This window comes from Salvelinus fontinalis, chromosome 34 (assembly GCF_029448725.1).
Source record: "Salvelinus fontinalis isolate EN_2023a chromosome 34, ASM2944872v1, whole genome shotgun sequence".
NCBI classification, from domain to species: domain Eukaryota; kingdom Metazoa; phylum Chordata; class Actinopteri; order Salmoniformes; family Salmonidae; genus Salvelinus; species Salvelinus fontinalis.
The window spans coordinates 2,433,083-2,460,442 of record NC_074698.1 but is presented as its reverse complement, the minus strand read 5'-3'; the positions used below and the strand labels follow the sequence as shown (position 1 = coordinate 2,460,442).

Here is a 27,360-nt window from a genome sequence, read left to right as displayed (position 1 = left end):
AGATTTTCCACAGAGTCTACAGAGGGCTCTAACCTCTTGTCTCTTCTTGTTCTCTTTCAGAGTTCGTTGCCCTGGTGCACGAGTAATAGACACCTTCCTAAACCGACTAGCGCTCCACCACCCAGCCCCGATACTCCCCCTCTTCCAGTCTGCAGCCGACCCCCCCACACGCGCCCCTTCCTCCCCCACCTCATCCCTCCACCTGCCCTCACTGACACCCAGCTCTCTCCCACTCAAGCGCACGACTACTACTGCACCGGAGGAAGGGTGTCGTGGCTCCCGCCCCCACACCGCTAACTTACCCCTCTCCCCCACTCCCACTCCCACCCACAACCCCATCCTATTTATTTTTTCCTTTTTATACAAACGTATGTGTTTCTGTTTCTGTATAGTTATCAGACCGCCTGGAAGGCCAATAACCTCAAGTTAAAAAAATAATGTAGATATTTCAAAATGAGAGAAAGTCATTTCTCCTTTGAGTTGATTTTACTTCACCCCCCTTTTTCTCTCTCCCTCTCCCCCCACTCTTTCTCTTTCTCTGTCCCTTGTTTCTGTCTCTTTCTATCTCTATTTCAACTTTCTGGCACTGCTCTCCTCCTTTCCTTTCCTCCCCATCCCTCCATCCCTCTCTCCTTTGGTAATGAGCTGTTGTAATAACACACCAAAAGATGAAACTGTGAAAGAACAAAATAAAATAAAATATAAAAATGCCTCAAGAACAACTGACTCACTCCGACGCTTCCTTTAATGTTTCCTCTGTTTGTCTCCTTCTCATCTCCGATTGGTAGTGCTGAGCGATTAGTGCTTTTTGAGGTCGGTTTCTTTTTCAGTTTGATTACAAAAAAGTAATCACAGTTTCGATTTCGGTTTCGATAATATATTTGCCTTTTTACTGCAGTGGGCTAAATCAGAGTAGTCTTAAACAAATCTACTTTGAAACAAAAGTATACCCCTCATTCACATGCTGATGAAATGTATTACATTTTGAGTTTGCATCCCAATATTACATCACAGAAGATGGAAATATATCAAAATCGTTTGACAGATTTTCAGCGGCTTTTTAAAACGTATGTTTATAAATTGTGAAATTATGTAAACTATTAATAACATTCCACCAATGAGGCCACTAGAGAGCAATTTGGTCATTTGAATGCAGGAAAGGGGTACACATTAAATGCATTACAAAATAAAACAATTTTAATGATTTTAAAGCTTTTTAATGGAAATTACAAACCAAAAATAGTGAACATTCAATTGCCAAAACATTACAAATATTCCATTGTCTCTGTCAGGTCCACATTGGGTAGACATCAATAGAAAAATGGAAACTTACGTAGTTTTACGTAGTTTACATAGTTACGTAGTTTTTATCTGATGACTTTATCATTTTTCATTTCTTGAGGTCATCATCTCATCTCTGCTCAAGTTGTAGCAGCCAGCCAGCCCGACCATCTAACGTTACATTATCTCTGTGCTCCCTATACTGTACTGTCTTTTGTCATCCTGTTTAGGCTAGCCTGTCTAATAATGCTGCAGAGCAGTCTGCCAAAATAATTTTACTAGTCCTTCAAAGGAGATAAGGAACACTTTCACGAATGGTCTCTGTCCCTCTCGTCGTTGTGTTGTGTACATTCCTCTCATGCGGTCTATTTGGTCTGTGTGTATCTAACATTGTAGTAAATTACCAAATTTCTGTGCTGAATTAGGTTTAATTGTTGGCTTAATACTACAGCCAAGCGTCCATTTTGGTTAATAGCTCAGCACTTCCAAGTGGCCCTCAATAACAAAAAAATAAATGTGTAAAGTATCGCCAGCAACTAAAAAACTTCAGAATCAGAGGATGTATTTCTGTCTGATTTAAAGGAATTTGAAACCATGTGAAAAGCAGCTGCCATTTTTATTCTAGCAGTAAAGTAAAAATTATTCATTCAGTTACAGCTATAACAGCTCAACACTCTCACGTCAGCCATTTACATAGCTGGGTACACACGAAAGGGTAATTTAGGTTAAATATCCACATTGGTGGATTAGAATTGACAACCCCGGGTTCTTCACTACAGTAGTAGTCCACCCTACTGCCTGCATGAACAAACAAACACATACACATCATATCGTACATTTACTAAAGGCACTGGACAAAACAGCACTGTTAAGTTAGTAGCTCAAACTCACTTGTCATAACAATCTATCTACATGGCATTCCTAAGAGAAATATTAGCTCACTGTGGTTCACTGTAGTTTAGCATCAAAGTTACGTATTGGTTTAAACTGCCATATTGTCACTGTACAAGCAAAGCTAAATAAAAGAGCTACTTGAAGACAACAATTCAAAAGGCTTTGATAAAAACAACTTCCTCTACCATGATATTTCCTGTACCTAACACGTATATCCCTGATTCTGAAGAAAAGTGCATAAATGAGCGCTCTCAAAGATTTGTCTCACTAACTAAAAAACAATTATTAATGCACTTTTCAGGTCAATCAGTGCACCAAGCATCTATTAGGGTTTCTGTCATCTTACACTGCCCTCTGAAGTTCCTTTATCACTGTAGTCATCCGATAAACTCCATAATATGGATATAAATACAATATTGGTATTAGGGGCTGCTTAGGGAAAGTTTTGGGCAGTTTTAAGACAGTTTTCAACAACTTGGGAAGATTTGGGGCAGTTTTAGGGCATCAACCCTAAAACCCCTGCTGCATGGTAGTGGACACGTTTTAGGATGACTACATTTCAGACCCACTTGGATAAATATTTATTTAACAGATCAGTGTCAGTTTATTTATCAGATCATATGATAGCAGTCTAAAGTGGCATGAAACCATTTTTTTGATGCAATCCAACAACTGAAATGTAGTCAACCTGGAACGCGCCCAGTACCTCTCAAGGGCGTGACCTCTTCACCGACGGAGCCGTGGAGCAGATCGGTCATCTGTGGATGTGGGCTTCAGCTTGACAGTGGCAAAAGGGTTAGTGCCCCTATACAACAAAGACAGATTGAGAGAACAGAGATATTTCAGTTCACACATGATATTGTAACAATATATATATATTTTTTTTATTAAACCTTTATTTATCTAAGCAAGTCAGTTAAGAACAAATTCTTATCTACAATGACAGCCTACACCAGCCAAACCCAGACAACGCTGGGCCAATTGAGCGCCGGCCTATGGTACTCCAAATCACAGCCGGTTGTGATGCAGCCTGGAATCGAACCAGTGGGTCTGTAGTGACACCACAAGCACTGAGACAGCTGCGCCACTCAGGAGCCCACGTCTAATTTCAAAGTCGTTCCAAATATTTTTGACAGCCTGGGATGACTCCTGCTCCTCTATATCGTTCCGTTTCTCCAAACGTCACATTGTTATAGTTAAGGGTTAAGTTTAGGCACTCATACCAATAGTTAAGGTAATGGTCAAGGTTTTGGATAGGGTTAAAACATGAAGTTCAGGCACTCATTCCAATGGTTAAAGGGGCAATCGATACATTTTTGGACTTACAAATTCATGCTATGTACCCATTGATTCTTGAAGAATACAATTTAGAAATGCCTCATGAGCTTAGTTCAACTGTCATACCCCAATCGAATTTAAAATGTAAGCTTATTTTGCTTCAACATTTGTAAACATAGAAACGTTAACAAGGTTAAAACTATAATTTTGATATCCTGGATGGCCAGTCTTTGTATTCATAGCTCTGTCTATGAATTTGAGAGTGATTTCATTTCTCCAGCCCCATCACTTTGTTTTTTATCAAACCAGGGGTGGGTAGTCTGCTTTGTTATTGTTTTTACTGCTGATCGCCACTTTAAGGCAAGTTAAGGGTTAAGGTATGGGATAGGTTATATATACGTACATACTACCATTCAAAAGTTTGGGATCACTTAGAAATGTCCTTGTTTTTGAAAGAAAAGCACATTTTTGGTCCATTAAAATAACGTCAAATTGATCAGAAATATAGTGTAGACTTTTGTTAATGTTGTAAATGACTATTGTAGCTGGAAACGGTAGATTTTTAATGGAATATCTACAAAGGCCCATTATCAGCAACCATCACTCCTGTGTTCCAATGGCACGTTGTGTTAGCTAATCCAAGTTTATTATTTTAAAAGGCTAATTGATCATTAGAAAACCCTTTTGCAATTATGTTTGCATAGCTGAAAACTGTTGTTCTGATTAAAGAAGCAATAAAACTGGCCTTCGTTAGACTAGTTGAGTATCTGGAGCATCAGCATTTGTGGGTTCGATTACAGGCTCAAAATGGCTAGAAACAAAGAACTTTCTGCTGAAACTCGTCAGTCTATTCTGGTTCTGAGAAATTATGGCTATTCCATGAGAGAAATTGCCAAGAAACTGAAGATCTCGTATAACGCTGTGTACTACTCCCTTCACAGAACAGCGCAAACTGGCTCTAACCAGAATAGAAAGAGGAGGGGAAGGCCCCGGTGCACAACTGAGCAAGAGGATAAGTACATTAGAGTGACTATTTTGAGAAACAGACACCTCACAAGTCCTCAACTGGCAGCTTCGTTAAATAGTACATGCAAAACAACAGTCTCAACGTCAATTGTGAAGAGGCGACTCCGGAATGCTGGCCTTCTAGGCAGAGTTGCAAAGAAAAAGCCATATCTCAGACTGGCCAATAAAAATAAAAGATTAAGATGGGCAAAAGAACACAGACACTGGACAGAGGAACTCTGAACTATTTGTTTCTGTCCATAACTGGGATCCAACACACAGTCTTCTGATCCAGAATCAGGGGATTACACCCAGCCACCGTACCTGTCCATAACGCCCTAGAAAAACCCAAGCCTACTTGATGGTAATAGCGTTCACTGTTGCCCTTATTGGCTTGTTTTGATGGCATTTCCCAACGTCCTCGGAACATGGATAAACATCCAGTTTCGACGTCAATCTTGAACAATCTCTCTAGATATCACTTCTTAGTAATGAATAAACACAAATAGAACTGATGAGAACTGCAATGGTTGTTCCTTACTTTGGGAAGAGGTTTGGCACAGGTCCACCATGGCGCTCTCCTCTCTGCATGGAGAGGAAAGTACACAACTTTAAAGAGGTATCTATTCCAACCCATGCAAACATTTTAACATATAGAGCTGAAACCCAGAGTGGGGGGCAGAGCATCTGTGGGTGTGTAATCCACACCATGCAAAGATCCAACACCATGCACACACACACACACACACACACACACACACACACACACACACACACACACACACACACACACACACACACACACACACACACACACACACACACACACACACACACACACACACACACCTCACCCCCCTACACTGTCAGCAGCTGGAGCCTCCCCCCTGCATCCACCAGAAAGAAGCCTGTGGCGTCATAGAGAACAGCACATTGCCACAGTGCCCCTGCTGGCCGGAGGACAAACATGCAACAGATTTTAAATACTAACTTCTCTATGTGAAGCTTTCATTCAACCTTTTCAGCTTTAACTCCATTCTAACTAGCTTTTACTATAACTAGCTTTTCATTACTTGTTATGCCTCACCAAAAACCTGAATAGGAATAACTTTCACTCAGAGACCTTCCTCAGGCTATCATGTTAACAATAACAAACCAACATTGATTTATCAGAAACACCACGTTAGTGTGGTACAGCAGGCTCACCATAGAGTAAACACTGTAAACGCTAGAATTTAACATGACCTTCATGGCCAACATCGATCCTCAGTGATCATTCACCCAGGCAGCACTACCTTGTTGTCAGAGTGAGACTTCGCCCTTCTCTCCATGATGGGTGTGATTGGACGCATCTCTGTCTGTCGTTTGGGTGGAGGCGGGGGCGGGGGTCTGCCATAGCTGCTGTCTCCTGATTGGTCTAGCAGGTTGTCCATACTGTGGACGCTCCTAAGGGTGGAGCTACTGAAGGGTGAAAGATCACCAAAAGTCAAAACAGCACTAGCATTAGCAACTCTTTTTAGAATATAAAACACGATCAACATAACTCACTAGCAATGTTTCATAATTCACTTATAATTTCCCTTGAGGGGAAATTTGGGTGAACTGTCCCTTTAAGAGACAGTGGAGCTAGTGGATCACCTGGAGCCAGTTGATCTAGGGGCCTCCTCCAGTGGCCCCACATAGGCAGCTGGGAACCAGCCCTGACTGTGGTGGGAAACAGAGAAGAGATACATTTCTGTGAGTTTCTATGAAGGACAGAGAGCTATGGCATGCTAACATTCAGCACGTCATAAGCAAGTAAGCTAAAACTATATATATTAAAACGGTATTTTAAATTTTCTGATACATATCCCAAATACTACAGTATCTAGTGGAGTATCTCTCAAACGGATTGAAGTTTTCCTTATACAATGTTGTTCTGTGAGTTCAGCTCTGCCACGAAGGCAGGAGCATCTCTCTCTCTCCCTCACCGTGAGCTGTTCTCTGCCCGGCCGTAGAGCCAGCCGTTACGGGGATCCTGCACCAGCACGCTCACCACCTCCCCTCGGGAGAAGGGCAGCAGGGTGGGGCTGTTGGAGTTAGCGGGGTGGGACACCAGAGCTCTCATAGGTCTCCCTCCTCCACCTCCACCCAGACCTAGGGACTCTCCAATTGAGCTGGAGCGGGAACGGGTGTTTTGGGGTGATGGGCCTGGAGTGGGGGGTGATGGGGGTGAAGGGTGAGAGGGGAGGGAGGAGAGAGGAGAGGATGTGTGAACATCAGAGGGCCAGGAGGGCAGGTCATAGGAGAGGAAAGACACCTGAACACTTTGGGTATGGTATGTACATAGTATTTATTTATGGTATGGTTATAGAGCCAGACAGAGGACTCCTGATGGACATACTGTAACTTGTTTAATCATGGACATTGCCATTGATGGCTTCCACCAAAGTAGTCAACTGGGCACGAAGATGAGTACTCTATCTAACTCTATAGGTTTGGTATACTGTAGTGTAGATATACAGTATATCATGCCCCCACCTCTGGAGGGCACTCTTCCCAGAGGCTGCTCCTCTTTGCCTGACCATTGGCTCCCCCTGTCCTCCTCCCTCATTCTGGACGTGTTGTCCTGGTCCAGGCGAGAGGGGTTCTGGGATCCAGGTCCTCTGGTGGCGTTGACCTGGTCTCTCCATCCATCAGCTATCTGCTGTAGGCCTCCCCCTGCCCCTGTCTGGCCCATCGAAAACACACACACACACACATTACATTACCTTCATTGACCGTGTTTATTCATTGGCTTTAATCTAGTCAGGAAACTCACTCTCTTCTCTCTTACTTTGGTGACTCTCTCTCTCTCAAAAAAAGAAAAACAGAAAGCATCAAACTAGGTGGAGCCTACTTATTCATTCCCTTTAAATCCACCAATTGGAGAAAACAAGGAAAAGGCCAGGAGCAGGTTGTCATATTGGAAACCAGCCAAGGTTCTTTCTATGATGAATGTGGTTTATGACACTATTGGAGCGGGTGGTCTGTAGCTCAGTTGGTAGAGCACGGCACTTGAAATGCCAGGATAGTGGGTTTGCTTCACGGGACCATCCATACGTAAAATGCATGCATGCCTGACTGTAAGTCGGTTTGGATAAAAGCGTCTGCTAAATGGCATATGTCATCGTGTGTGTGTGATTAAATGAGAGCGCAGTAAGCTACACTACCTTGTTCATGAGATAGATGACGGACTGAGTGAGGCCACAGTGTTTCTCAGCCAGGAAACGGTATCTCCTTTCCTCCTCCATCAGAGCCTCGCGCTGACTATCCCTCAGGAAGTGAATGTACTCATCCTGTGGGCGAGCGCACACATGCAATACGTAAATATAAAACTTTCTCGGACACACGCGCACTGTGGAAATACTTTACAGAAATGTAAGACAATGGAGTACTCCACGGTGCACTCTTAATCTTTATTTTTTATTTATTCTACTCATACTCTTTATCTGACACACACACACACACCAGTGGAGGCTGTTAGGGGAGGACAGCTCATAATAATGGCCGGAACGGCGCAAATGGAAACCATGTGTTTGACACCATTCCACCTGTTCCGCTCCAGCCATCACCATGAGCCGTCCTCCCCGATTAAGGTGCCACCAACCTCCTCTGACACACACACACACACACACACACACACACACACACACACACACACACACACACACACACACACACACACACACACACACACACACACACACACACACACACACACACACACACACACAGAGTGGACTGACCTGGTAAGCCCCTCCCCTCAGCTGCCTCTCCAAAGATGTGGCCTGGGTCCGTACCTCCATCTCATATCGCCTCCTGCTGCCCTGGAGGACACATTACACCAATGCCAGACACGGTTACATTGAGTGTACAAAAAATTAGGAACACCTGCTCTTTCCATGACATAGACTGACCAGGTGAATCCAGGTGAAAGCTATGATCCCTTGTGGATCTCACCTGTTAAATCAACCTCAATCAGTGTAGATGAAGGGGAGGAGACAGGTTAAATAAGGATTTTTAAGCCTTAAGACAGTTGAGAGATGGATTGTGTATGTGTGCCATTCAGAGGGTGAATGGGCAAGACAAAATAATTAAGTGCCCTTGCTATGCACCAGTTTGAGGGTGTCAAGAACAGCAACGCTGCTTGGTTTTTCACGCTCAACAGTTTCCCGTATCAGGAATGGTCCACCATTCTTGAGCACTGCCCACTACTTCTCTACTCCCTTCTGATTCCGTCTGTGCGCCAGTCCATGCTCTTTACTACATTACTTCTGTATTGTCAACACAAGAGGGTACAGTGTGTGAAAAAGGGGTATGTACAGGAGAGTGGCTACTCACTGCTATGTAGTCCTTATCCAGTTTGACATTGTTGTCCATCTCCTGCAGCACCTCAGAGTGGAACCAGCGGAACTAGAGAAACACAGAGCATGGTTATTATGATCGCAGTAGTTGAAACACCATTGGAAAGCCAAACAATCACATCTCAAACTAACAGCAAACTGTGTTGTTACCCCATCTAGTAAAATATACAGTACAATATCTTAATAAGTGAGTTGCTTAGTTGTGAGTTGTTTTGACAGGTGAATAACTACAACCAAGGTACAATTGCAATACACTCTTAATTCTTCATTTTGTATTCTAATACAGGAAAATGACTAGTGCAGTGCTACTGTTCTACTGTTTGATGAGGAGTGTAAAGTAACCTACTATTGCTTCCATTTCAGCGGTGAGTCGCCTCTGGTTCTCTGAAATCTGAATCAGGACATCTCCTGTGAGACACAATGAGAAATTACTATCATAGGCAGGCATTAGGACACACACACACACACACATGCGCGTGTGCACGCACACACACATCCCAAAAAGAGAGACACACAGTGTCAAAACACACACATACTCCCACTGCGCCAGACTTGAACCCGATCTAACATATCTGGTGAGACGTCAAAATAGCTGTGCAGCAACGCACCCTACAGAGTTTGAGAGGATCTGCAGAGAAGAATGGTAGAATCTCCCCAAATACAGGTGTGCCAAGCTTGAAGCGTCATACCCAAAAAGACTCGAGGCTGTAATCGCTGCCAAAGGTGCTTCAACAAAGTACTGAGTAAAGGGTCTGAATACTTATGTAAATGTGAAATAAAAATTATTTTTTTTAAGAAATTTGCTAAAAATTCTAAAAACCTGTTTTTGCTTTGTCATTATGGGGTATTGTGTGTAGATTGATGAAGGGGGAAAAAACAATTGAATACATTTTATAATAATTCCTTTATGTAACAAAATGTGGAAAAAGTCAAGGGGTCTGAACATTGACGTCACCAGATGGGTTTTTGGGGCTTTAGCCATCTAACTACATAGATGGGTTGGCTGACAATGTCACAAAAATGATGTGCGCTTCCATGGAGCAGAAGTCAGCCTGTTGTGATTCTGGATTGCCAGATTGATAGCAAGAATGACAAACTGCCATGTGAGGAATCATATTTGGCTCATTTCAGCATGTTTCATCATGTTATTCATACCATGTCTTGTTTTGAGGTGTTTTGACTAATTTCATGTCAATGCAAATATGGATCAAATTTGCTAGCTAGCTAACCAACGACTGTAACAATGTATTTGAGACAACAAGTGGTCAAATGTATTTGTTTCCAATAAACATTGGAGACAAAATATAGCTTACATGTCAACTATCTAAGCCAATCTGTTTTGCCCCATGGTTGAACGCATGTCGATTTTGTCGCTAAAGCGACAGAGAAAGAGAGAACACAGGTATTGTCGTTAGTGAAGGGTAAGGCAGTTGAGTGTTAATCAGGTTTAAGATTGAATGAACTGCTAATGTCATTAACGAACAGAAATTATCCCAGATTTGACCTTCAGCTCAATTCAGGTGAACATTATTGGCCTGTTGTCACATTGCATATGTGTGTGCGCGCGCATATTGCTTCTGTGTGTGTTTGTCTGTTCAGAATACTCCATCTTGTTACGGCATTGATACTATGCCATCTCTGTAATAATATAGGAGTACCAGGACAGCAGAACTTCAGACAGCAAGGAAGTGAGGGGAGCGAGAGAGAGGAAGGAGCAGACAGGACAGAGAGAGAACACAGGAGAACGTAGAGAGAGGGGAGGCCCACACAAGACAAACATGTCATATTCCTCTCCGGCCAGAAGTAGTTCTTGCTGAACATTACCGCTCAAGAAAAAAGAAAGATGCCACATCTGACATGTCCTGTGTGTACAAACTGTTAGATCCCGTTATGTTTCCATCACTGAAAGCAATCATACAGGCTGCGCTGACCATCCCAGTTAGCAGATGTGAGATCTTTCCGTGCATTAAGATGTCTACATACCTGGCTGAGGAGCCCAATGACCCAAGATAGAATGCATCATGATATACATACTACGATATACATACTAACACGATATACATACTAACACGCTTCGGAAACAGCGAAGCACTTTCTGAATGCACTGTATATACTGTATGGGTCTTTCTATAAACTAGGGTACCAGTGAGGACTTCCCACACTGGAAAATGTGTTACAGCTAGAAAGTTACAGTTAAAGTGATAATAATCAGCCATTTTCTTTTCATGTCATTAGATTAAAATACAATTACACCCAAAAATGATATTTTGGTTTCATTAGTCCATTGTTGACATAGTCCCAAAATGTTTTGCTTGTTAGCAATTCAAGATATGTAACTTAATGGCACATTCATCTTCTGCACATCTACCATTCCAGTGTTTAATTGCTATAGTGTAATTACTTCGCCACCATGGCCTATTTATTGCCTTACCTGCCTTATCCTACCTCATTTGCACACACTGTATATAGACTTTTTCTACTGTATTATTGACTATGTTTGTTTATTCCATGTGTAACTCTGTTGTTGTATGTGTCGAACTGCTTTGCTTAATCTCGGGCCAGGTCACAGTTGTAAATGAGAACTTGTTCTCAACTAGCCTATCTGGTTAAATAAAGGTGAAATATATTTTTTTATAAAAACCTTCAAAATACAGAAATCATCACGTTATGATCAGCATCAAATGATTTGTGTATTTTGAAAGTTACATATCTTGAAAACTTAGAGCCTCCCGAGTGGCGACGTGGTCTAAGGCACTGCATCGCAGTGCAATTTCTGCCACTAGAGATTCTGGGTTTGAGTCCAGGCTCTGTCGCAGTCGGCCGCGACCGGGAGATCCATGGGGCGGCACACAATTGTCCCAGTGTCGTCCTGGTTAGGGGAGGGTTTGGCCGGCAGGGATGTCCCATCACGCTCTAGCGACTCCTGTGGCGGGCCGGGCGCAGTGCACGCTGACAGTTTTATGTATAGCGATCTCAGATACGCAGCATAATTTTGTGTCTCCTTATGTAGGATAGACTATTGCGCAACACCCAACGCTTTTCCTATTAATTATTCTGTATATAATGACAACAAGTTACATAGCCTAGCCGGCTTATTCACAATGACATGATAAATACATTTTGTTTTCCAGATTACACCAGCAATTTTAAATCAATACAAGGGGCTTGAATCACCCTACTTGTACTTGAATTTGGAGCTCAGAAATTAAAGTACTGGAATAGGCCTATACCTTGAAAATCTGACATTTCCTCAATTTGGTGATTGAAAAGTAATTGTAATTATTGTATTCAATGTATAAGTTATCCTGCTCTCTTATAATTATCCGTGATTTCATTTTGATCCGTTTTTGTGGGAGATTTGGCAACTTTCGTTTATTTCCCACCGCTTCAATTGAAGGGTGGCTACAATTTTGTGGTAAAACAACATGTGGTTATTATGAGGAGGACAACATCTAATGTTAGCTTCAACTTTCCATACAAATCCTTCCATTAAAAAAGGAAGCTGGTTTTTGGTCACTTTCTCATTATAAAAACAGCAATGGTGAGATGAATGTTACCACCGACGTCGGCCACAGAGACTACAGAAAAAAACAGCATGTATAAATACAAACTGTACAAAAATACAAACGCAACATGCAACAATTTCAACGATTTTACTGAGTTACAGTTCATATAAGGAAATCAGTCAATTGAAATGAATTAATTAGGACCTAATCCATGGATTTCACATGACTGGGAATATTTTAGTCAGGCAAGGTGTCGCTTATTTTCCCCAGTGTATTTATCCCTGTGTTTCCTGTCTCTCTGTGTCAGTTCATCTGGTATGTTTCCAAGTCAACCAGCGTTTTTTCCGTTCTCCTGCTTTTTGCATTCTCCTTTTTCTAGTCCTAGTTTTGCTTTGATTAGCGTAACGTTAACTAGAAACCACAAGTGTTTATCCAAATAATGAAAAAGCACCTGCCCAAAAGAAAATGGTCATTTCAGGTGTGCATGATCACAAAGCCGGGCGGCCCTATACGCTCACTACGCAAGTTGTGTAGGGCCCCATAATTACGCAACGGCCCCGCCTCCCCGTGTCAAAGCGGGTGTAAATGTTTACAACTTCGATGAAGCGGAACTATCCTTCTGGTCACGAAAAGAGAAAACAACACAATGAGAGTGAATTGCGGGAACAGCAATCAGGTAAACTTGTGTTCTCTCCTCTTCGAGTTTGATGTCAGCAAATAACAGTAACATTAAGTTGATGTGCTAGCTTGCGGTGCATCTCTCTCTAGTCTGTCTTGTCTTGCTAACCTAGCTGGGCAGCGCATCTCTTGGTCTGTCTGTGTCTTGCTTGCTTGCCAGCCACTTCCATGGCTGTGTTCTGTGACTTTGTGCCTGACAAAAGTGAGAGTGAAATACAATGATTTATTACTTTTGATAAACGCCAACGGACAACAGTGTTTATAAACTGCAGCTCGGAAAAGATAACCGCGTCGCGAGTGAACATGCGTTCATATGCGCGTGCACGAAATGAAACTCGTGCTTTCCAACAGCAACCTCTGTGAAGACCTCCTTATCTATAAGTCTCTCGGTCAATAATCTAGTCTCTCAGAAGTGAAATGGGGAAGTGAAATGAACATTTTCCCTACCTCCAACATGGACAACCCAGCTCCGCACTCTAATGCAGAACTTAAAATCCAGTGTAACGGATGTGAAATGGCTAGCTAGTTAGCGGGTACGCGCTACTAGCGTTTCAATCAGTTAAGTCACTTGCTCTGAAACCTAGAAGTAGTGTAGCCCCTTGCTCTGCAAGGGCCGTGGCCTTTGTGGAGCGATGGGTAACGGTGCTTCGTGGGCGACCGTTGTTGATGTGTGCAGGAAAAAAAGGAGGAGGTTGAAAGGGGGGTGAGTGTAACGGATGTGAAATGGCTAGCTAGTTAGCGGGTACGCGCTACTAGCGTTTCAATCAGTTACGTCACTTGCTCTGAAACCTAGAAGTAGTGTTGCCCCTTGCTCTGCAAGGGCCGTGGCCTTTGTGGAGCGATGGGTAACGATGCTTCGTGGGCGACCGTTGTTGATGTGTGCAGAGGGTCCCTGGTTCGCGCCCGGGGCGAGGGGACGGTCTAAAATTATACTGTTACACCAGCTCCAGAGAAAGATACTCGTTTGTTCTTGTATGTCTCCACTCTTAGTGAGTATTGGCGCATCAAGCGCATTCCAAGAGGACTGAGAATACAGAAGGAGCCTACAATAGGAAAACACTACAAAACTTTCGTTCAGAAATGGGGTTAAATCCTAAATCCTGGTCGATTTTAGACTATGAAAAATACAAAGAAGAGATTTAGAGACAACTCAGTAATGATTGTTTCTATAGAAATCTGAGTGTTGATGTTCCAGGTTTTCCAAAGGGATATAGGGAAAAGGAAACTATATATATTTCAAAATCTGAATATGCATACCTTTGCTGCAAATGTGCATACCTTTGTGCAAGTATTATACTACAGGGGGACAGCTGAGCCGTTAAGTTAAAAAGACGACTTCTAAGAAGCCAGTTTTTCAGACTGCGCCGTATATGCCACTCCATAGAGGGCTATCTGGAAAAAGCAGCGGATATGGACAATAGGTTTCTAAGAAGAGGCTACTCTCCACAATGTGTGGATGAAACTCTTAATTTGGCATTGGGTAAAACACGAGATGAACTGCTACAAAAAAAGACCCACTCGAGTTAAAGAACACTCTGTAACGTTCACCACCACATACTGTATACTTTGAACTCCTGAAAAGTGTGAGATGCTGTCAAGAAATACTGGCATGTTTTATCATCGGACCCAGCTTTGCCAGCTGAATTTAAGAATCCACCACTCATCGTATATAGGAGAGGTCGCAATTTACGCGATAAATTGGTCCATGCCAACTGCCAGCCACAAAATAAAATCAACCAGGCTATTTTACGCCCTCTTCCGAATGGTAGCTGTAAATGCAGAGTTGGCGCACAGTGCAACAATATGATGCAGTGTGAATATTTCTGCCACCCACATATAGGAAAACGTTTCCAAATGAATGACATTATTACGTGCTCCACCACCCATGTTATCTACTTTATTAAATGTCCATGTGGGCTGTGCTATGTAGGTAAAACCTCTCGTTCTCTCAAACAGAGAATCAGTGAACATAAAAGTTCAATCAGGAGAAACGACAGGGATTATCCAGTCGCAGTACATTTTAATGCCCTACAACATGACATTTCTACCTTTTTGAGATTTTGTGGCATAGAGAAAGTTAATATATCAGACAGTGGAGGTGATGTAAATAACTCTGAGCAAAAGAGAATGTTTATGGATTTTCACCCTCCAGACATTCTTTTCTAAATGATGAAATGCCTATGTATGTTATGTTGTAAATGTAAACTTGAATTATGCCCCTGTTTCAGATTACTCTGACTTTTTTCTTGCGGTGTGACAAATGATTCATGAAAACTTGCTTGGTAGGTCGATGTCCCCCATTGTGGTTTTACAGACGTGTTTAATATATTTTATGTACACACTTTATTCGAATATTTATGAAATTCATATTGTTATTTTTGGTAACACTTATTTGTTTTCCTTCGACTCCAACCCCATTCGGTGCGTGGAATGGATGTGGGTGGGGCTATGCCTACATAACGGTGCTAATTTAAAACACTCACAAAAGCTCTGAAGAAGGCCGTGAGAACGATACGTAAAGCTTAGTGATACTATCAAGAGCAGTGTGCGGGTTTTTTTCTTTCTTTTTTCTCTCTCTCACTTCCCCTGTGAGAACCATGAGCACGGGCTGACTTGGCTATACTGCCACATGCTGCCAGTAAGTTACTGTATATTTCAAAGGAAATGTTTTACAATGTGGGAGAAGTCCAATCAGTGAATGCTCAACTAGACAATCAGTTTATGTGGGTTTCCATAGCCAACCTTACACAGATGTAGGATCTTAATTTGAGCCAGTTTGCTACAGCAGGAAAATAATCCTAGAGCAACAGGAAATGTGAATTATTATGTATAATTAATTTACTTTTTTGTAGGGGTTGATACATTTTCCGTAAGGTAAAATCATGTCTGAAATTTCTAAGTGGAAATTGCAAACTTCAGAAGCCTTTTTAAACCTCAAATACAGTACATGTTTTACATTTCCTGCATTACAGGAAAGTTATCCTGCAACAGGGTGATCAAATTAAAATCCTACAACGCCTTTTAGCCTCAGTGTCTGTAAGTGGCTAGATTCAGGCTGGGTTAAATTAATTTAACAGGACCCACAGCCTGTTACACTCTATTACTCATATGCTTCTGAACACTACCTGTCTGTCCCTGGATTCCACTGCTATTGTACAGACAACCCCCCCCCCCCCCCCCCCCCCCCCCAACAAGGGCTCCGGTTGCATTATACCTCATTATACCTCACACATAGGTTGTCTTGTTATCTCAAAATGCATAAACATTGCAGTCACATTGATGTGGGCAAAGTTCATTTTAATTCATATTCCACTATGGGGTAAAAAAATAACATAGATATACGCATCTACACCCTCTGTAACTCTGCTCTATACAAACAGGAACAGACATACTGTGTAAGGCAACAAAAAAAGAAAATAACTCACACGCATACACCACATCTGCTATTCAACCCCACCCAACCAATACACACACATGTCCACCCTCTGTCCCATACACACACATGCACACACGCAAACGTCTAAGACAGCTCCAGAGGTATTGTGACGGTAAAAGGAAAAGGAAGTGTACCAATGTGCTGCCTGTCAGATAAACTTTGCTCTGTGTGGTTCGGTGAAGGACACTGTAGTGATTGGGGTAATAACTACAACCATAAACAGCACAAAGGATCGATACAGTACATGGGTCCTTTGTGGTTCTCTAGCTTTGTTCCTGCATCTCTACCTTTCTCATACTCTTTAACTGACCTGATACACACCATACGGCAGACACACGCACATATGTAATGTACACACACACACACACACACACACACACACACACACACACACACACACACACACACACACACACACACACACACACACACACACACACACACACACACACACACAGGGAATGAAGAGGTTCTTACCAATAGAGCGAGACGACATGGTGTGGAAGGCCTGCTCCCCTATCTTAGCAAGGGTGCTGAAGTAAGCCTCACTGGTTACAGCAAGGGCTAAAGACACACACACACAGAAACAAACAGGCAATTGAATTGCATATCCAGTTGATATGATTCATTTTGCTGACAATCCCCAGCGTTAGACTCATGCCAGTAAAAGCACAACGAACACATTCATCTGAAAGCAAAAAATTGCAGAAAGGTTGTTTAATATGCATCAACAGATGAATCTATAATTCATTCAAATAGCTGGGCCCATCACATATACATGTTCCATAACTCATTGCTTTGGAGTGGAAAAGGACTGCTGCAGACAGAACAATAAACGGACAGACATATTTACATTCAGCAGCTCAACCAATAGAAACATGCGTAGGTTATATTATGGCCTATAGGTCCATGGTAATAAATATTCCCAGGTGATATGGCAGCACTTTACAAGGGAAACCTTATGAACTCTGACAAAATGAAAATACATTTGCATTTATTTCCAGGACGGGCACGGCCAAGGATCTCTCATTGATGGGATTGAATAGCAACGATGTGGAAGCATTGTATAGTTCTGAGAAGGACCTCTAGTAGAAATCAGTATGACTCTGCTGAGAAGGACTCTTTTGTCACGTTTTTACTCTATTTTATTGGAACACTTCATCGTATTCAAATGCATGCCACAAAGGTCATCCGTTTCACTTCCTTTCTTTCTCATGCTCACCTTGGAAAGCCTGCATGTAGCTGTTTCCCAAAGCCACTAGCTTCTGTAGACTTGGGTTGAACTGATCCATCAGGCTCTGTTGACACACACACACACACACACACACACACACACACACACACACACACACACACACACACACACACACACACACACACACACACACACACACACACACACACACACACACAGTGAGACATTGAAAGGTGTGGTGCTTATCTTGGACAGTTAGCTGTATAGATACACCCTGTTCATAAGTCATATTGTATTTAATCATAGAATACAGTACTGCTCACAAGTATAGTGCGCCAAATTGAACAGTATATACATACAAATAACACATGTGCATTGCAAATTAGGCCTTCAGTTGAAGTTTATATCTAGGGTCATGCTAAAATTGTCAAGAGTTCAAACCAATCTCACTCACCGCATATATGCCCAAAGTAGAGCGATGCAACTGGTCGATGTTTTGTCCAGACATTCGGACGCTCAAAGTGTTCCCACTTGCTGCCTATGAAATGTTTAATCTATTTATTTATACGTTATGAAACATAAGGCGACAGTCCCGAAAGTCCCCTATCTGTATCAACGTGGATGTTCTAATTCACAGGAAACTGGGCGAGGAGCACAACAGAACGTGTGAGGAATTGTCACTGGAGCTCAGAGAGGACTATTGTAAATGATTAATCAAGTCAAAGCTATAAACGACTCAACAACACGGAATGCGCAGCGACTAGCGACCTGGCGGGGAAAATACATCTAATTAAGCTTTACAAAGATAGGTTAGTAGTGTAAGTAAGGGCCTTAAAGGGCCATTTTCATTGTCTCCAGCACAATACCAGTGTCTACATGAAAATGGTGCATTTCTACATTTTTTTGAAAAATATATAAAGTTCTACTCGATGACATCATCAAAAGTTAAACAGTTTAAAGATAGTGATTGTCAAACACTATGGGTTTCGGTGATGTGGGGAGCAAGAATATACCCATCCCTCTGGCTAGAAACTAGTTGCAGGTTTAGAAAATCACTGTTTTTCCTACTTTTAATCCTACCTTGTGATGTCACAGAGAAGCATTTCTTTACCTTTTTAACCACAGATTATAGAAACACGCCATTTGCAAATATGTAGACACTGGTATGATGCTGGAGATAATGAATATTAGGTTAAAAAGTGGCGGAATTGCCCTTTTAATGCTACATTTCAACCATCATCAACACTTTAATCAGATGCCAAAGTTAACCGGGAATGATTCAATTAGTGATTTTTATAACATTCCCAATCTGATGAGCATGAGCTCATGTTCACACCCAGGAGAGTGTGTGTGCACATTGGTGTGTGTGTGTGTGTGTGTGCGTGTGTGAGCTATCCCAGCATGAGGGTTCCGATGTATCACTGGGGGAACTATAGGGGCCTTAACCCAATCAAAGAGATAGACCAATAGAGAACAACTTAGCAGATTTTCCTGTGACCTCAAACACATACAACTCTCAGGTATGTGAACTGAGGCAGTCAATAATAAATAACCTTCCCATCTCCCCACAAACTACTATTAATAACCTTTCTGTTCATGTACAATAGATTCATACCGAGGCGTAGGATAGTAGCTAGAACTATAGTTCCCAATTTATAACTATGAATATGAATACTATGAATACAATATGTTTGAAGAATCATTGTATTTCCTATGTATATACAGGTAACTGCCCAAATGTATTATAAACGTGATGATAGTCTCGTCTATATAGGTATTGGTTGAAGCTCACTGTCAAATTCAAATCTCCCAATCATCATATCTAAGCCAATATGACACCAATCTCAAATCAACTTGATTGGAGATACAAAACACACTCCCGCCTCTCGTTATGATCCGTCCATCCGTTACCTAGAACCACATGCCAGATTTTTTTTAAAGTGTCATTAGCAATTGAGTTTTAAGAGTATTTCTTGTGGCTAGCTCAAAATCTAGAAGTCGGATTAAACGAGACTATAGCATCCATAGAGTGACCATTGAACTTAAACAATGTCGGATAGACAAAGTTTGTAAGTGCAACAGTTTTTATGAAATTTATAATTTTTCACTCTTGTGCACATTTCTGCCCATTAAAAAGCAATGATTTGCTACCTTTTTGTAGCATTTCTGACAATGCTAACATTTTTTCATCTGAATCTCAGAGTTCTATCGAGCCGGTCAATCAGCTCCGTCGCTCAGCAACTCGCCAACACAAACAGGTCGTCGCCTCTATCAGCCAGGCAGCCAGCCATGATAAGAAATGGTTTTGAGGACAAACCTAGGCTACTATAGATAGCTATATGTTGGTATTCAAGATGAGGTTAATCAATAAATGCATACAAATAATTGTCCAACAAAAAAAAATGGGTTGGTTGTTATTAGTGAGCTGAATGTGGTTTTGTTTTGATTAGCTAATGTTAGGTAGCTATCTAGCCAGCAGCTGTAACTTTAGCTAACTAGCTAATGTAACGTTATACCACAGAATAAGTTACCAGCCAGATGAGAACTAATGTTGGCTAGCTAGCTAACCAACAAGCGAGGAAAGCTACCTAGATATATTTTGACAGGGAAGGTTTTTTACATACAGTTGAAGTCGGAGGTTTACATTTAGCCAAATTCACTTAAACTCAGTTTTTAACAATATCTGACATTTAATCATAGTACAAATTCTCTGTCTTAGGTCAGTTAGGATCAACACTTTATTTTAAGAATGTGAAATGTCAGAATAATAGTAGAGAGTGATTTATTTCAGCTTTTATTTCTTTCATCACATTCCCAGTGGGTCAGAAGTTTACATACACTCAATTAGTATTTGGTAGCATTGCCTTTAAATTGTTTAACTTGGTTCAAACTTTTTGGGTAGCCTTCCACAAGCTTCCCACAATAAGTTGGGTGAATTTTGTCCCATTCCTCCTGACAGAGCTGGTGTAACTGAGTCAGGTTTGTATGCCTCCTTGCTCGCACATGCTTTTTCAGTTCTGCCCACAAATTTTCTATAGGATTGATGGCCACTCCAATACCATGACTTTGTTGTCCTTATGCCATTTTGCCACAACTTTGGAAGTATGTTTGGAGTCATTGTCCATTTGGAAGACCCATTTGCGACCAAACTTTAACTTCCTGACTGATGTCTTGAGATGTTGCTTCAATATATCCACATAATTATCCTTCCTCAAAATGCCATCTATTTTGTGAAGTGCACCAGTCCCTCCTGCAGCAAAGCACCCCCACAACATGATGCTGCCACCCCCATGCTTCACGGTTGGGATGGTGTTCTTCGGCTTGCAAGTTCTATTTCTGTTTCATCAGACCAGAGGATATTTCTCCAAAAAGTATGATCTTTGTCCCCATGTGCAGTTGCAAACCGTAGTCTGGCTTTTTTATGGTGGTTTTGGAGCAGTGGCTTCTTGTACCTGTTTCCTCCAGCATCTTCACAAGGTTCTTTGATGTTGTTCTGGAATTGATTTTCACTTTTCGCACCAAAGTATGTACATCTCTAGGAGACAGAACGCATCTCCTTCCTAAGCGTTATGACGGCTGGGTGGTTCTATGGTGTTTATACGTGTGTACTGTTGTTTGTACAGATGAACGTGGTACCTTCAGGCATTTGGAAATTGCTCCCAAGGATGAACCAAATTTGTGGATATCTACAAAAAAAAAATCTGTGGTCTTGGCTGTTTTCTTTTGATTTTCCCATGATGTCAAGCAAAGAGGCACTGAGTTTGAAGGTAGGCCTTGAAATACATCCACAGGTACACTGTCAATTGACTCAAATGATGTCAATTAGCCTATCAGAAGCTTCTAAAGCCATGACATAATTTTCTGGAATTTTCCAAGCTGTTTAAAGGCACAGTCAGTGTATGTAAACGTCTGACCAGCTGGAATTGTGATACAGTGAATTATAAGTGAAATTATCTGTCTGTAAGCAATTGTTGGAAAAATTATTTGTTGTCATGCACAAAGTAGATGTCCTAACCGACTTGCCAAAACTATAGTTTGTTAAGAAATTTGTGTAGTGGTTGAAAAACGAGTTTTAATGACTCCAACCTAAGTGTATGTAAACTTCCGACTTCAACTGTAAGGCTGAAGTTATCTGTGTGTCACGTTCCTGACCTATTTCTGTTAGTTTGTTATATGTGTTAGTTGGTCAGGACGTGAGTTTGGGTGGGCATTCTATGTTTTCTGTTTCTGTGTTGGTTTATTGGGTTGCCTGGTATGGCTCTTAATTAGAGGCAGGTGTTTGGCGTTCCTCTAATTAAGAGTCATATTTAGGTAGGCGTTTTCACAGTGTTCGTTGTGGGTGGTTGTCTCCTGTGTTTGTGTATATGTTTGCACCATACGGGACTGTATGCGGTTTGTTCGTTTTATGTAGTCTGTTCCTGTTCATTGCGTTCTTCACGTTATATGTAAGTTCGTCGTTCAGGTCTGTCTGCATCGTTTATTTGTTTTGTTTGTTTATGCAAGTTTAGTTTGTGTTTCCGTCGTGTTCAATAAATTATGTCATTTCACTACGCTGCGCCTTGGTTCGATCACTACTCCTCCTCGTCGGATGAAGAGGAGGAGGATTACCGTTACACTGTGTAAACAAACAGATAAGCTAGCTAATGTACTTGCCTGCTATAGCCAGTTAGCTAGCCAGCCAATAAAAATCAATGTTGATAATAACTTCGCTAGCTATATCCCACAATCTTCCGCAAAGTATAGCTAGCTAGCTAAGTAAAGTTCATCGTCAACACTAAACTTTGGAAAACTGCCACACAGCTAATTTATAATACATCATGCAATGGACATTGCTCATCTAACGTTAGCTACTCCATAAAGTCAAATTGGCTTGCGTGCTAATATTACATGTCCACCAGATTTCAATTTATAACATAACAGCTGCTAGCTAGCTTGCTCATTTAACGTTAGCTAACGTTACAGACCTTATTCACTGATTCAGTACGGAGCGTACTCTTCTCTCAATGCAATTGTCTTCCTGTCATTGTAATCAAAATTTACACTGACTGATGAATACAGTGTCAAGTGACTTTTCAGTGTGTTCCCAAAAAGCCGATTTTGCCACACATGCACCCAGTTAAAACTTGCTAGTGTAACCGAATCTGAACGCAGTTAACAGAAAATGCCATGCTTGCTAACTGAAATTATACAGTTTTCAACACATCAACTGTTTTAAACTATTTATTTCTAAGCAAGCAAGATAAATACATGTTCAATCAGTACTGAGTGAATGAACAACAAAAACATTGTGCAAGAAAGATTCCAGGCGCATGCCCACAATCCGCCACCCTGCCATACAGCACTATGTTCCTGGGCAGTACTGTACTGATGGCGTGTATCTCACGGATGAGGGCAACGACCTTTTTCTTCCTTGAGAGTCTGAGAGCTAGTCTCTCCTCCGTTCTAGCAAGACGGACGCAGTAGTACATACCACCCCACTCACTGCCACTTGCCTGCCACTCCACGAACCCAAAGGCTCTTTTAAGAGAGGAGGACCCAGAACCTTCAGTTCCAAAGATGATGACGCTAACCATTACACCAGGAACCTTGTTATAAACACATCAACTTGACACTCTATTTATATGGACAGTCTGGCCTATTTAACTAGACATTCTGATGATGACAGGAGTTATCAATATTGCTCTTGATGATCCACAGTGTTATGCAGGCTTTTCTGATCAAGCCCAGTGCTACCTACATCTGATTCTACTACTCATCTGTTCATCAAGACCTCAGCTGTTCCATCGAGACCATGAATAGTAGAATCAGGTGTGGTAGAACTGGGCTTGAACAAAAAATCCTACACAATCCTGTAGCTTGTCAAGAGAAGTTGTGGCCATCACTGAAATGTATTTACAAAGTTGACTATATCTGATGCATCTACATTTGGTGGTAAATTTGATATTTAGTTATAACTCACTTTTGTTTACAGGTTTACAGGTTTGTTTACTACTAGGCCTTTCCTCAGTAAACTATTATGTACATTTTCATGTAAATAGTTCATGGGTACTGAGGTTGTTCGATTGTCTTAAAATCTGAGTAACATGATAAAAAAAATCCCCATCAAAATCTGTTAGTTTAAGCTAGAAATGTAAAGTCCATTATCCCTCTGAAGAGCATGGTCTGCCTACCCATGTGAGAGACGCAGACTCGGTCTCAACCTTTAAGTCTTTATTGAAGACTCATCTCTTCAGTAGGTCCTATGATTGAGTGTAGTCTGGCCCAGGAGTGTGAAGGTGAACGGAAAGGCACTGGAGCAACGAACAACCCTTGCTGTCTCTGCCTGGCCGGTTCCCCTCTCTCCACTGGGATTCTCTGTCTCTAACCCTATTACAGGGGCTGAGTCACTGGGTTACTGGTGCTCTTCCATGCCGTCCCTAGGAGGGGTGCGTCACTTGAGTGGGTTGAGTCACTGATGTGGTCTTCCTGTCTGGGTTGGCGCCCCCCCTTGGTTTGTGCTGTGGCGGAGATCTTTGTGGGCTATACTCGGCCTTGTCTCAGGATGGTAAGTTGGTGGCTGAAGATATCCCTCTAGAAGTGTGGGGGCTGTGCTTTGGCAAAGTCGGTGGGGTTATATCCTGCCTGGTTGGCCCTGTCCGGGGGTATCATCGGATGGGGCCACAGTGTCTCCTGACCCCTCCTGTCTCAGCCTCCAGTATTTGTGCTGCAGAAGTTTATGTGTCGAGGGTCTAGGGTCAGTCTGTTATATGTAGTAGTGGAGTATTTCTCCTGTCTTATCCGGTGTCCTGTGTGAATTTAAGTATGCTCTCTCTAATTCTCTCTTTCTTTCTTTCTTTCTTTCTCTCTCTCTCTCGGAGGACCTGAGCCCTAGGACCATGCCTCAGGACTACCTGGCATGATGACTTCTTGCTGTCCCCAGTCCACCTGGCCATGCTGCTGCTCCAGTTTCAACTGTTCTGCCTGCGGCTATGGAACCCTGACCTCTTCACCGGACATGCTACTTGTCCCAGACCTGCTGTTTTCAACTCTCTAGAGACAGCAGGAGCAGTAGAGATACTCTCAATGATCGGCTTTGAAAAGCCAACTGACATTTACTCCTGAGGTGCTGACCTGTTGCACCCTCGACAACTACTGTGATTATTATTTGACCATGCTGGTCATTTATGAACATTTGAACATCTTGGCCATGTTCTGTTATAATCTCCACCCGGCACAGCCAGAAGAGGACTGGCCACCCCTCATAGCCTGGTTCCTCTCTAGGTTTCTTCCTAGGTTTTGGCCTTTCTAGGGAGTTTTTCCTAGCCATCGTGCTTCACACCTGCATTGCTTGCTGTTTGGGGTTTTAGGCTGGGTTTCTGTACAGCACTTTGAGATATCAGCTGATGTAAGAAGAGCTATATTAATACATTTGATTGATTTATGAGAGAAAGAGAGATGGAGAGAGTGAAAGAAACAACAGAAGGGAAAGAGAACAAGAAAGAGAGGGAGAGAGCTGAGAAAGAGATCTGAGACAAAGAGAGAACGGAAAACGGGGGAGAAAGAGAAAGTGAGAGAGCCAGGCGAGATAGAGAAGGCCCTTGAGCTCTCATGAAACTAGTGGAGCAGTAATCATGGTCTGTCTGTCTAATGGCTATTTGTACACTAGGTGGCACCATAAAACCACCGGAGACATGACTGGAATTTTAAACAGCTGCACTCTCCATAGAGATACATCATTGACTCTCACATTCAGCAGCAGCGTTGTAGCATACCCTACACTAAAACGCTTTACAGTTTGAATGGAACCCTAAAGGCTGCCTACAGATATAGGCCTATGCAGCAGCAATACATACAATTATTATGCATGAACTCCCTTATGGAAAAAACACATGTAAACACGTGATCTCGTGTGATAACATGAAACTACACAAGACAACATGTGAGCACATGATCTCATGTTAAAGAAATGTGACAACTTGGGGATGCAACACTTCAACACGTGATACCATTAAACTGAAATCATATGTTTTTGGAAAATTTCACGTGAAAATGTGTTTTTGAAACCTTTCACGTGTGCCATTTTACATGTGAAATCAGGTGAAATGTGTTTTTGGAATACTTTATATGTGAAATTTAAAATGTAAAAATAAATAAATAAGTGTTATATTTTCACACCAGATAGAAGCAGTGAAATGTGTTGTTTTACAAGGTCAGTCATAGTTGTATAGCAACCCTGGAGCAAATTAGGATGGAGTGCTGTAACGGCAGTCTAAGTCGTCCTCCTCCTCAGACGAGGAGAGGCGAGAAGGATCGGAGGACCAATGTGCAGCGTGGTAAGTTTCCATGATTTAATGAACATGAAAACTAGACAAAATACAAACAACAAACGTACTAACCGAAACAGTCCCGTGTGGCACCAACACAGACACGGGAAACAACCACCCACAAAATCCCAACACAAAACAAGCCACCTATATATGATTCTCAATCAGGGACAACGATTGACAGCTGCGACTAATTGAGAACCATATTAGGCTGAACACAGAAACAGACAAACTAGACACACAACATAGAATGCCCACCCAGCTCACGTCCTGACCAACACTAAAACAAGCAACACACATAAGAACTATGGTCAGGACGTGACAGTACCCCCCTCCTGAGGTGCGGACTCCGAACGCACCCCTAAATCTCAAGGGGAGGGTCTGGGTGGGCATCTGTCCGCGGTGGCGGCTCCGGCGCAGGACGAGGACACCGCTCCACCATTGTCTTTGTCCCCCTCCTTAGCGTCCTTTGAGTGGCGACCCTCGCCCCCGACCCTGGTCTAGGAACCTTCACAAAGGTCCCCCCTAGATTGAGGAGACAGCTCAGGACAGAGAGGTAGCTCAGGACAGAGAGGTAGCTCAAGACAGAGAGGTAGCTCAGGACAGAGAGGTAGCTCAGGACAGAAGGGCAGCTCCGGACTGAAGGGCAGCTCCGGACAGAGATGCAGCTCTGGACTGAAGGGCAGCTCCGGGCTGAGGGGCAGCTCATGACTGGAGGGCAGCTCATGACTGGAGGGCAGCTCATGACTGAAGGGCAGCTCATGACTGGAAGGCAGCTCATGACTGGAAGGCAGCTCATGACTGGAGGGCAGCTCATGACTGGAGCGCAGCTCATGACTGGCGGGCAGCTCATGACTGGCGGGCAGCTCATGACTGGAGGGCAGCTCATGACTGAAGGGCAGCTCATGACTGGAAGGCAGCTCATGACTGGAAGGCAGCTCCTGACTGGAAGGCAGCTCATGACTGGAGGGCAGCTCATGACTGGAGGGCAGCTCATGACTGGCGGGCAGCTCATGACTGGCGGGCAGCTCATGACTGGCGGGCAGCTCATGACTGGAAGGCAGCTCATGACTGGAGGGCAGCTCATGACTGGAGGGCAGCTCATGACTGGAGGGCAGCTCATGACTGAAGGGCAGCTCATGACTGGAAGGCAGCTCATGACTGGAAGGCAGCTCATGACTGGAAGGCAGCTCATGACTGGAGGGCAGCTCATGACTGGAGGGAAGCTCATGACTGGAGGGCAGCTCATGACTGGCGGGCAGCTCATGACTGGCGGGCAGCTCATGACTAGAAGGTAGCTCATGACTGGCTGGCGGCTCTGGCAGCTCCTGACTGGCTGGCGGCTCTGGCAGCTTCTGACTGGCTGGCGGCTCTGGCAGCTCCTGACTGGCTGGCGGCT

At 42.7% G+C, this 27,360-nt stretch overlaps 2 protein-coding genes across 5 annotated transcripts in view; one reads left to right on the top strand and one right to left on the bottom strand.

Moving 5' to 3' along the window:
- Window positions 1–722, top strand: part of LOC129832854 (parvalbumin-7-like) — a 41,576-nt gene extending 40,854 nt beyond the window's left edge. For both annotated transcript variants that reach the window (XM_055896923.1, XM_055896924.1), the window contains exon 5: window positions 61–722. In XM_055896923.1, coding sequence (XP_055752898.1) covers window positions 61–86 — 26 coding nt within the window. In that variant the 3' untranslated portion in view covers window positions 87–722. The remainder of the gene's footprint in view (window positions 1–60) is intronic.
- Window positions 723–1,878: 1,156 nt separating this feature from the next.
- On the bottom strand, window positions 1,879–26,745 carry LOC129832853 (brain-specific angiogenesis inhibitor 1-associated protein 2-like protein 2). Of its 3 annotated transcripts, XM_055896921.1 has the most exons (14): window positions 22,623–26,742; window positions 18,113–18,196; window positions 17,686–17,761; window positions 16,941–17,027; window positions 9,190–9,251; window positions 8,821–8,892; window positions 8,226–8,306; window positions 7,650–7,775; window positions 6,979–7,168; window positions 6,429–6,648; window positions 6,097–6,162; window positions 5,754–5,919; window positions 5,000–5,043; window positions 1,879–2,980 (listed from the first exon to the last, which is right to left on the bottom strand). In XM_055896921.1, exons 2-14 carry the CDS (start codon window positions 18,164–18,166, stop codon window positions 2,902–2,904), a joined length of 1,323 nt encoding a protein of 440 aa, XP_055752896.1. In that variant the 5' UTR covers window positions 18,167–18,196; window positions 22,623–26,742; the 3' UTR covers window positions 1,879–2,901. The 3 variants fall into 3 exon arrangements, with proteins under 3 accessions (XP_055752896.1, XP_055752897.1, XP_055752895.1); XM_055896922.1 differs by having other exon boundaries at window positions 5,754–5,916; window positions 18,113–26,745; XM_055896920.1 differs by having other exon boundaries at window positions 18,113–26,741.
- Between the last annotated feature and the right edge of the window lie 615 nt (window positions 26,746–27,360).